At 47.8% G+C, this 12,131-nt stretch overlaps 1 protein-coding gene across 1 annotated transcript in view; it reads right to left on the reverse strand.

The window, feature by feature from the left end:
- Positions 1–12,131, reverse strand: part of POMT1 (protein O-mannosyltransferase 1) — a 133,433-nt gene that overhangs the window by 120,974 nt on the left and 328 nt on the right. Inside the window, exon 2 of the mRNA XM_077477944.1 lies at positions 9,261–9,529. Coding sequence (XP_077334070.1) covers positions 9,261–9,382 — 122 coding nt within the window. The 5' untranslated portion in view covers positions 9,383–9,529. The remainder of the gene's footprint in view (positions 1–9,260; positions 9,530–12,131) is intronic.

Consider the following 12,131-nt stretch of genomic DNA (forward strand, 5'->3'; position numbering starts at 1 on the left):
CACACAGACTGCAGGGGAGCCGTTTTGAAGGCAATTTACAGGCGCTATTTTTAGCCCAAAATCGCCTGAAAAACGCCCCAGTGTGAAAGGTGTCCAACTTAGATTTTATGAGATGAAAGGGGAAAAAAAAAAAAAAGTAAAAAATAAATAAATAAATCGGCCTAACATATCGGGCCAAAAAAAAAAAAATATATAAAAAAAAAAAAAAATCAGCATCATATATCGGCCATCGGCCGCCACGATTTCTAAATATCGGCATCGGCTAGAGAAAAACCCATATCGGTCGACCTCTAGACACAACAGTGAAAATGCACTTATTTTATGTCACGTTCAGGACTCTTTGGACTCACTTGACGTTTTATTTTATTTTGCGCAACATACGGTATATATTGTTTTCATTCATTCTTTATTGTGATAATATCTCACTTGATTGTTGCAGCTGTAATTTGTCTTATCACAAGCGCAGTTTATTTTCCGTTTCCCATTAAAGAAGAGAGGGACCTCCCAGCTTGTTATTAGCGCTCAGTTCAAAAGTCTGAATCTCTGATGGTATGAGGGTGCATTAGCGTGTATGGATTGAGCAGCATCAATGCAGAAAGATATATCCAGGTTTTAGAGCAGAATATGCTCCCTCCCAGATGTTTTCTTCAGGAAAAGCCTTGCATATTTCAGCAGGACAATTCCAAATGGTATACTGTAGCTATGTTACCAGCAAGAGTCCGGATGCTTAATTGGTCTCCCCGCAGTCCAGACCTTTCACCAGTTGAAAATATTTGGTGCATCTTAAAGTGCAAAATTCGAAAAAGAAGACACAGGACTGTTGAGCAGTTAGAATACTATATCAGGCAAGAATGGGAGAACATTCCTCTCTCAAAACTTCACCAACTGGTCTCCTCAGTTCCCAAATGTTTACAGAGTAATGTTAAAAGAAAAGGGAATGCTACACCGTGGCAAGCATGGTGTTGTCCCAACTTTTTTAAAATATGTTGCTGCCATCAATTTTAAAATTACCTTTTTTTATATAAAGCAAACGGGTTTATGCTTACCTGCTCTCTGTAATGGTTTTGCACAAAGCAGCCCCAATCCTCCTCTTCATGGGCCCCCCGCCTGCACTTCTAGGTTTTCCTCTTCTGGGTGTGCCCCCATAGGAAGCCTTTTCCTATGGTGGCACACCTGCAGGCCAGATCCTGAGTTGTGCCACCTGTGTCTGCCAATGGTTCCCGCTGCTGTCTGAGCCAGAGACAGCAGCTCCCTCGGGCACAGTGCTGGATTGAGATCCGGCTCAGGTAAGTATTTAGTGGGTGCTGGGAGGAGCAAAACATGAGAGGGTTTTTTTTTTACCTTAATGCGGAAGAGCGCTAAAAGCCATTGTGAAAACATGTGGCAAGGAAGACCTTTACAGCCATTTTTTATTTTTTTTTGCTTAAAAAGGAAAAAAGCCTTTATAATCACTTTAAATACATTTCCTCAGTTTAACCCCTTCAGCCCCGGAAGGATTTGCCCCCTTCCTGACCAGGCCATTTTTTGTGATACGGCACTGCGTCGCTTTAACTGACAATTGCACAGTCGTGCCACGTTGTACCCAAACAAAATTGACATCCTTTTTTTCCTCACAAATAGAGCTTTCTTTTGGTGGCATTTGCTCACCTCTGCGGTCTATTTTTTGCGCTATAAAACAAAAAAGAGAGGCAGTTTTGAAAAAAAATAAAAAACACAATATTTTGTACTAATTTTGCTATAATAAAAAAATCTTCATCAGTTTAGGCCAATATGTATTCTTCAACATATTTTTGATTAACAAAAGTAAATCGCAATAAGTGTATATTGATTGGTTTGCGCAAATGTTATAGCGTCTAAAAAATAGGAGGATAGATTTATGTCATTTTTATCATAACAATTTTTTTTTTTTTTACTAGTAATGGCAGCGATCTGCGATTTTTATCAGGACTGCGACATGGCGGAGGGCAATATTTTTTTGTTCCATGAAAGTGGAGTTGCCCTGTAAGCCGCTAGCCTCATGCAAGTGGGACGTAAAAAACTGTTTTGTTGACACACACCCTGGCAGAAGGGGGTCACAAAGGAAGACAGGTCCTCACTGGGGTACACAGCACTATAGGCACTGAGCTCTACAAGGGCTAGTGGCAAAATTACTGATTTTCTTTAACTACTTAAGGACCGGAAGGATTTGCCCCCTTAATGACCAGGCCATTTTTTGTGCTACGGCACTGTGGCGATTTAACTGACAATTGCGCAGTCGTATGACCTTATACCCAAACAAAATTTGTGTCCTTTTTTCCCCACAAATAGAGCTTTCTTTTCGTGGTATTTAATCACCTCTGCGGTTTTTATTTTTTGCGCTATAAACAAAAAAAGCCGACATTTTTGAAAAAAAGCAAAAAAAAAAAAAAAATACAACACTATATATTTTTACTATAATAAATATCCCAATTTCTTTTTTTTTTAAACAAATTTCTTAATCAGTTTAAGCCAATATGTATTCTACTACATATTTTTGGTAAAAAATATGTAACCACAAAAAAAAAAAAAATCACAATAAGTGTATATTGATTGGTTTGCACAAAAATTATAGTGTCTACAAAATAGGGTTTAGATTTATGGCATTTTTATTATTACTATTTTTTTGTACTAGTAATGGCGATGAGCTGCGATTTTTAGCAGGACTGCGACATTCAGTTCGGACACTTGACATTTTTTGGGACATTGACATTTATACAGCGATCAGTGCTATACAAATGCACGGATTACTGTGTAAATGTCACTGATATGGAAGGGATTAACACTAGGGGGCATTCAAGGGGTTAAACGTGTTCCCTCATGTGTGTTTCTAACTGTGGGGAGGATGGGACAGACTGGAGGAGAAGACATATCGCTGTTCCTGAATAGGAACAGACGATCTGTCTCTCCTCTGTCAGAATGGAGATTTGTGTGTTTTTTTTTTTTTTTTTTAACAAAGAATTTTTATTTATGTTTCAAACACAAAAAAAATAAAGAAATAAAAAAACAGAAAACAGACATGCGTCAGCCAAGTACATACATATTATGAGTAGACAGATAATCAAGTGTATCACATATAAACACAGATATTTCTTAGCAATGTGTAGAGTCACTAATCATTGCAGCATAAAATATAAAGCCCCCCCGAGACCTCCCCCCACCATACAAAAAAGAAAACCACAGAGATTACAAAAAAAAAAAAAAAAGGGAAAAACCCCCCCCCCTCCCCTCCCCCTAGCCTAAGTAATGGTCAAATGCTTCGCCTCAACCCATGCCGCCCAAATCTTCCCAAATTTCCCAGGGCAGTTCCTGCCCAGATATGTAAGTTTGTAGAGCGGCAAAGCCGCGTTCACCAGGGACTGCCACAGTTGTTTAGTAGGAGGGAGAGGTTGATTCCATTGCAGTAGTATGGCTTTCCTCGCATAGAGTGTAGTGTAAAAAATAAACAGTTTCTTCCCCCAGGAGATATCCAGAAAATCACAGATACCCAGCAGGAGAGGTATCGGGCTAAGTGGAATCGTAAGCTCCCCCACTGCATTAATATCGGCCAGGACCCCTCTCCAAAATCCCACTACCCCAGGGCAGGACCAGACCATGTGAAAAAAGTCAGCATCATCTTCTTTGCATCTGGGGCAGGTAGTCAATCGGTCAGGGTAAATCCTTGCCAGGCGTGCCGGTGAAAAATATACCCGGTGGAGGAACTTCAATTGTATAAACCTGTCCCTTGCAGAAATCGCAAGGGTCAGGTATTGCTGTAAACCCTCCTCCCAGTCCTCCTCAGTAAGCTCCGGAATGTCGCCTTGCCAGAGCTCAAACAAATGGGAGATCCTAGTCTCCTCCGATACGGTCAGCGCGGCATACACCACGGACAGCGTGCGCGTCCCTCCCCCCTCAGGACCAAGCGCCTCCTCCACCGCCGACACCCCAAGAGTCGCTCTAGATGGGAATTGAGAACGGAAGGCGTGTCGCAACTGCAGGAATCTGAAAAACATATGGTTCGGGAGGTCCCTGGCCTGTTTAATAGCATCAAAGGAGAGTAGCTGCCCCTGGGACACTATGTCCCCCAGTGTTGTAACTCCATGCCTGGCCCAAACAATCGGGTCCGGGATGGATTGAAAGTGGGGCAAGCGGGGGTTCCCCCAAAGGGGAGTCCCCGGGGCCCACACCCCTGCGCCCACCAACCTTTTGTTCACCAGATCCCATATTTTAAGCGTCGTACGCATCGGGAGGGTTATCCCAGGGTTAGATCGTGGTCCCCTATAGATCAGGTTCCTGAGTTCCGCATAAGAGCCCAACAACGCCGCCTCCAACGAGGACGCAGGGTTGACCGGGCCCTCGGAGAGCCACCACCGGACAGTCACTAGGACTGCCGCCCAGTAATATTTCAGAAAACAGGGCAGTGCCAGACCGCCCCTCACAAGGGGCCGCTGGAGGGTTGTTTTAGCTATTCTAGGGGGCCTCCCATTCCAGACGAAGGACGAAACAATGCCATCTAATTTCTTAAAAAATCTAAGCGGGATGTGGACTGGGGTCTGACGGAAGAGATAGGTAAACCGAGGAAGGACCGACATTTTGATTAAATTGACCCGTCCCACTGGCGAAAGCGGCAAGGACCTCCACCCAGTACACCTCTGGGTCAACTGGGCAACCACCGGACTCAGGTTAAGGGTAATAAATTGTTTCAGGTCTCTGTGTATTTCCACCCCTAGATATTTAAATTGAGAAACCCTCTGCAGTTGCCCATCTACTCGGGAACCACCCTCACCATCATGTAGTGGGAATAGAATTGACTTCGCCCAGTTTATACGTATACCCGAGAACTGTCCAAACCGGTCTATATGCGACAGTGCCGCCTGTAGGGAGGCTCCGTCGTCCTTGAGATACAACAGGGTATCATCAGCGTATAACGAAACTTTTTCCTGCAAAGGACCCCGGACAATACCCCGAACCTCAGGAGAGGAGCGGAGAATAGCCGCCATAGGTTCAATTGCCAGTGCAAAAAGCCCCGGGGACAGTGGGCACCCCTGCCTGGTTCCCCTATGGAGGGGAAAGAGCGGGGAGAGGACCGCACCCGTACGCACTCTGGCCGTGGGAGCTCTGTACACCGCCCTGACCCAGGAGATAAAGGCTGGACCGAATCCAAATCTATGGAGGACTGCCCACAAATAGTCCCACTCCACAGAATCAAAGGCCTTCTCCGCGTCTAGGGAGACCACAACCTCCTCCCCACATTCTGCATCCCCCGAGGCCATAACAGTAAAGAGCCTGCGAATATTAATATCTGTCCCCTTTCCTGGCATAAAGCCAGACTGATCCTCATGGATCAAGGTAAGTATAACCTCGTTCAGTCGCCTGGCAAGGATTTTGGTCAGCACTTTCGCGTCCGCGTTGAGTAGGGAAATGGGTCGGTATGACGAGCACAGCTGGGGGTCCTTCCCAGGTTTAGGGATCACCACTATGATGGCTTGTGCCATAGATGGAGGGAGTTCCTCCTCCCGAAGGGACCCGGTGAGCATATCATGCATTCTAACTGACATCTCCTCTAGATAATACTTATAAAATTCCGGGGGTATCCCATCCTCCCCAGGGGTCTTCCCCGGCTGCATGGACCCCATCGCCACCCGGACTTCCGCCAGAGTGATCAGGGAGTCCAGACCGTCCCTGGCCTCAGGAGTAAGGGCAGGGAGTGTCACCCCCTCCAAAAAGGCACTTAACTCCTGTGCTGAGTATTGCACCCTAGATGAATAAAGGGCGGAGTAGAACTCTGCAAAGCAAGCGTTAATGGCAAGGGGATCCGTCACCAGTGTCCCAGCACTATTCTGTATTCGAGGGATAGTGGAGATTGGGGCCTGCTCCCTCGAGATCCAGGCCAACAATCTCCCCGTCTTTTCGCCCTGTTCAAAAATCCTCTGCGTCTGAGCCAGTTGACGTTTGCTTGTTTTAGCCACCCTAAGGAGCACCACCTCTCTATACGCTACTTTCATATCCTGAGCCGTGAGCGGGTTACCCGTGAGGGTGAACCGGGTCTCCAGTTCCTGGGCCCTGGCCTCTGCCTCCTCTACCGTGATCTTATCATTCCTGCGCTCCCGACCAATGGAGGAGAGGTAGCACCCCCTCATATAGGCCTTGAAGGCATCCCAGACCATCCCCCCAGAAGCCGTGCCAACATTTGAGGCCCAAAATCCCCGGATTTCACCGCCCATCTCAAAGGCAATGGTGGGATGCTCAATCCAGTACCTAGACAAACGCCATAGTCTATCCCTCTGAGGGGTAGAGGTTTGCAATGTACACAGCAGTGGGGAGTGGTCAGAGATGCCCCGAGGAAGCAACTCTATTCCAAGGACCCTGGGAAGCATGGGGGCACCAGCATAGACTAGGTCAATACGGGAGAGTGTGTTGTGGGAGGAGGAGTGGCACGTGAACTGGCGATCTGATGGGTGTTTCCACCTCCAGACATCCTCCAGCCCAAACACCTGTGCCCAGCGAGAAACTGGAGAGTCTGTGGCCCGGTCAGGCGTCAACCTATCCAGAGAAGGGTTAGGAGGAATATTAAAGTCCCCTGCTATAACCACATTGTCAGTCTGGAATTGGGCTATCAGGGCAGTCAGTTTATGTAGTAGAGACAGATCCGCAGGAGGAGGCATATAAAGACCCACCAGCACCATTTCTATCATGTCTATTGTGGCATGGACCAGTACGTATCTCCCGTCCTTATCTGTGACAATATCAAGAGGCTCAAAATTAAGGGACCTGTGGATAAGGACGCTAACCCCCCGGGCATAGCCGGAGTATGTGGCATGGTAGTGGTGTCCCATCCAGGGCCTCTTCAATCCCATAATCCTTCCCCCCACTAGGTGCGTCTCCTGAAGAATACAGATATGCGGAACATATTTTTTCATGTAGTCAAAAACAAGAGAGCGTTTAATCTTCTGGTTAAGCCCCCTAACGTTCCAGGAGAGGATCTTCAACGGAGCCATAATCTGGAAGGGCAGGGGGGACCATCGGATACGACCACCCGACCAGGGTCGGGGCATAAATATCTCATCTTAAGTAATGCAATGATATACCTTGTACATTCATTATAGTAGCGCTGTCTATACCAGAAAACATGAAAGCATGTAACAAAAAGACAACAAAAAAAACAGAAAAAAAACCAGAACTCCCCTCCCTTCCCACCCCACACCCCAGAAGAACAGCCCCAGGGTGTTTGAGAACCCAAACCAAACATAATCAAACCCATTTAAAGGAGAAATCTCCCGTGGGGGCGGTGCGTATCAACCAGCACACCTAGGACAGAGTCTCCTGCGCAGAGTAGACAAACTCCAGCGCAGCCGCTTCCTGGAGGCAAAGGAAAAGAAAAAACAAGACAAAAGGGAACAAATCGTAGTGTATGTAGCGCCTCCAATTGAAGTGCAAGATTCTCTTGGAATGTTCCAAGGGCTCATTCTTAGTAACAACTCATCCAACAGGACGACAACATCGGAGTAGCGGGGTCCAGCATCATCAGTACAGTATATTCACATCCAGAAGTAGTCACGCAAACCCCCCCGGGTATAAACTAGAGAAAAGGCCCGTTAGACAGAAATATGAGGACATGAACCCGTAGACCCCCCCTAAAGAGCATCAGAATATCAGGTCGGCTCCTCGCCCCCTGCCCAACACCAGTAATGAAAAGGAGAGGGGCACTCCGACCTGCCCTCCAAGTTCCGAAATGGAGGGACAGAGCTGGGGGGGGGGGGAAGTTCGATCCGCTTAACACTGGGCATAGCTTGTGATGCTTGTGGACCCCAGTCAGGTAGTCACCATCAAAAAATTATCTCTGCTGGGGAAGGGAATCAATCCATCTGGAGGCCTCACTCGGGGCGGTAAAGAAACGAACGGATTCTCCGTCAATCACTCTGAGTTTCGCGGGGAACATCATGTTGTACTTGAGACCTTTGGTGCGCAGCTGGGCCTTGACTTGGTCGAATGTCCTGCGTTGCCTCTGCGTCTCCACAGAATAATCAGGAAAGAGCATTAATTTAGCATTTTCAAAGCGCAGGTCTCCCACCTTCCTCGCCTCCCGAAGAACCAAATCTCTGTCTCTAAAATTCAAAAGGCGGAAAATAAACGTGCGTGGCGGGGCGCCCGGTGGGCCACGAACCGACGGCATTCTGTGCGCTCGTTCCACGACAAAATGAGGGGAGAACTCAGCGAGCGGGAGAAGTGTACGTAACAAACGTTCGGTAAAGGCTTCGGTGTCACGACCCTCCGACCCTTCCGGGAGGCCCACCAACCTCAGGTTGTTCCTCCTATTCCTGTTCTCGTGGTCCTCGGCCCTGGATTCCAGCGCCTTCACCCGCACCTGCAGGGTACGGAGGGAGGCATCATGGTCGCGGGTAACATCGTCCACGTCTCCAACCCTCCGCTCCACCTCGGCAAGCCGCTCCCGGTGTTTATCCATATCTCGCCGGATAAGCCCCATGTCGAGCTGTATCTGCTCTATCTTAGTGGTTAGGGTAGTCTGGCAACCAGTGATCGCTTGCATAAGAGCTTGGAATTGATCATCACCCATCGGTGGCGTGTCAGCGTGGTCCGTTTGAGACGCCATGTTGGTGTAGGCCTGCCCGCGTGCCGCGCGGGTCTGTAGCGGAGTTCCCGGCGGGGTTCCCGGGACCGTGTGCTTCTTCCTATGGGAACCGGAGCTACCCCTGCGCATCCCCGAGCCTCACCACCGCTTCACCGGCCCACGGGGAGAGATATATGTCCCTAAATACCGGATAAATAGCCTGCCAGGTGCGGAGCTCTCTGCAAACACGTCCTAGCTGGTTGCCATCTTGGCCACGCCCCTGGAGATTTGTGTGTTTACACACACACACACACACACACACACACACACACCCATTCTCGTTCTGTCACAAGCGATCGATAGTGCCCGCCGACACATGCTCGCTTGCTATTATGTCTTAAAGGAGCGACGTATAGCTATGACGACTTGGTCGGCTAGTGGTTAAACCTTTGATATGTTTTCTATTTTTTAATGTGAAAAAATATGGGTTCATGAGATTTGCACATCACTGCATTCTGTTTTTATGTAGATTTTAGTTTCATTCAAGTTTTATTTTAGATTTTAGAGTCCTAACGTTTTTGAATTTGGGATTGTAAGAGCGTTCACATGTATGCATTTCACCTGTGTATTTAGTTATTTGCCTGAAGTTCAGCTTTAATACAGAAGGTACACCTCAAGACCAGGAGAAAATACTTACACCACTGCCTGGGGGTAAGAAAGATTCCACAGTCGGCTCAGAACCCCTACCGCTGTCAGAGCCACCAGGATCAGGTTTATTTCTAAGGTTACTACAAAAGGAGACTTCCGAAGGTCCGACATCCCGCATGGAGGCGGCACAAGATGGACAAGAGTGGATTAGGGGACAAGCTATATGAAAGAGAAAGCAAGGAGCAGAGACAAAGAGGAAAATGGAAATCAAATAGAGAGAGAAGACAAAGAGGATAACAAGGAAGAAGAATTTACATCCTGCAGGAGAGGAAAAAAAAAGGGATTCAGTTGAAAAAAAATGCATTGCCTAAGGCAGATTCTGTACATACCACTAAATGATAACAGTCTGCTATGTTCTGTCAGCTTTTCACACAGCTATTACCTAGCAGGATTTAAAGCCTAAAGACCGCCATACATGGCTCAATTCTCTCTAGTTCAGCCCGCAGCTGAAATTTGGAGGCCTCAAAACTTGCCTCCATGTTATGAAGCAACCATAACAAATTTCCTTCACTAATAAATGCACCTGCTGCCAGCTCTGCACCAATTATACATAGCATCAGTTACATAAACTATGCAGCGCTGTGTTCTGGTAGCGGTACCGGGACTTCCCTTCTGCTACCAAGAAAAAAATTCTGTTGGGCAGAGCTCTGCTCAGCCAGTCACAGGAAGCCTTGTATTCATTAATAAAACACAAGGCTTCCTCTGAATGGCTGAGCAGCGCTTGGATAATTTTTACACGACAGTCGGAAATCAAATAAACAAAAACAGTAACAAGCTCATGGTTTGTTACTAACAAGCTTGTTTTAAACCATTCACTCTCTGGACATATACTATATTGTCCATGTCTTTATGGACCTTGCTTTGTGCATTGGTGCGCAGTCATGTTGAAACAGGAAAGGACCATCCCCAAACTATTCCCACAAAGTTGGAAGCATGAAATTGTCCAAAATGTCTTGGTATGCTGATGCTTTAAAAGGGGTTGTAAAGGTTCACATTTTCTCACCTTAATATATCCTATACATTAAATTGAAAAAACACCTGGCAGTGACCGCCCCCCGCCCCCCCATTTTACTTACCTGAACCCTCGAAGCACTCTCTCTGCCCGAGGTTCTCGGCTCTTGATTGGATAGATTGACAGCAGCGGGAGCCAATGGCTGTGCTGCTATCAATCAAATCTAATGATGCGAGGGGAGGGGCAGAGTCCATTTGGCCTCTATAGGCGCAGAATGCTGGATTCGGGAGCTCATCAACATGGTAATCCCCCGGGGGGAACGCGTCTCCCAAGGGGTTATCTGATGTGGGGAGGAGCAGAGAGAGCCACTGAGGGACCCCAGAAAAGCAGGTTTGGGGCCACTCTGTGCAAAACGAGCAGCATAGTGGAGGTAAGTAGGAAATGTTTGTTATTTGTTTTTGTTTTTTAAATCTTTGGTGTCACTTTAAGAGCCGGTTCACACAGGGGCGACTCAGATCCGACTTCAGGTCGCCCCTAGTCGCCTCAGGTCGGCCAACATGTAAAAATCAATGTAAGTGAATGAGAGTCGTCTTAGTGCACGCTACTGAAGTTGCTCCGACTTCAGAAAAGGTTCCTGTGCTACTTCAATCCGACTTGTAGGCGACTGGTACCCATTGATCTCAATGAAGGTCGCCTACAAGTCGGATCTCCGTCTATATGGAGGAGACTCTCACAGAATTATCAGCTCTCAAGAGGGAACTCCACGCCAAATTTATTAAAAAAATTTGGCGTGGGTTCCCCTCCGAGAGCATACCAGGCCTGGTATGGATTCTAAGGGGAACCCCCCCAGATGCATACCAGACCTTTATACGAGCACGCTACCCAGCCAGCCAGGAAAGGGCGCCCCCCCTCTTGAGCCGTACCAGGCCGCGTGCCCTCAAAATGGGGGGGTGCCTTGGGGAAGGGGGGATCTCACGGCCCACCAACCCAAAGCACCTTGTCCCCATGTTGATGAGGACAAGGGCCTCTTCCCGACAACCCTGGCCGTAGGTTGTCTGGGTCTGCGGGCAGGGGGGCTTATCGGAATCCGGGAGCCCCCTTTGATAAGGGGGCCCCCGGATCCCGACCCCTCACAGTCCCAGCATCCTCTGGGACTGTGACATCATAATGGGCAGGGACATCATCAGGTGATGTCCCTATATAAGTAGCCGCACGCCACGTGTTCTGTCATAGTGAGCGGAGACAGTGACGAGGCAACGTCTCCAGAAGAGAAAGCCCTGAGGGCTTTCACACTGGAATGGTGCGCTGGCAGGACGGTATTCCTGCTAGCAGCATCTTTGGAGCGGTGTGTATACCGCTCCCGCCCATTGAAATGAATGGGGCAGCGTGGCTATACTGCCGCTGCAGCAGTGCTTTGTGGTGGTTTAAATTCTCTCTCTCTCTCTCTCTCGGCCGCTAGCAGGGAAAAACTGCCCCATTAGCGGCCGAATATTACTGCTAAAACGATGGCAAAGCGGCGCTAAAAATATCGCCATTTTACCGCCGGCACCCGCACCGTCCCAGTGTGAAAGGTGTTTTTCAGGCACTAAAGGGCTAAAAATAGCACCTGTAAAGTGCCTCCCCTGCAGCCCAGTGTGAGAGCCCGAGTGCTTTCACACTGGGGGGGAGCGCTTGCAGGACATTACAAAAAAGTCCTGCAAGCAGCATCTTTTTACTAGCAAAAAAAATACCAAATTTAAAAAGTGCCAGAAAAAGCAAGTGGTTAGACAGGAGCGCTCAGCTTTACCAGCGATATGAAGACACTGATGAAGGGGACTGACTACAACTGGGCAGAGTAACCAAGCAGCTTCTAGCTCTAGCTTTTTTAATTAAGCTTTGGAAATTAAATCGAGTAGCTGATTGGTTTCT

The sequence above is a fragment of the Lithobates pipiens genome, unplaced genomic scaffold (assembly GCF_037356315.1).
Source record: "Lithobates pipiens isolate NorthernLeopardFrog02 unplaced genomic scaffold, aLitPip1_a1.2 Scaffold_1, whole genome shotgun sequence".
Classification (NCBI taxonomy): Eukaryota; Metazoa; Chordata; class Amphibia; order Anura; family Ranidae; genus Lithobates; species Lithobates pipiens.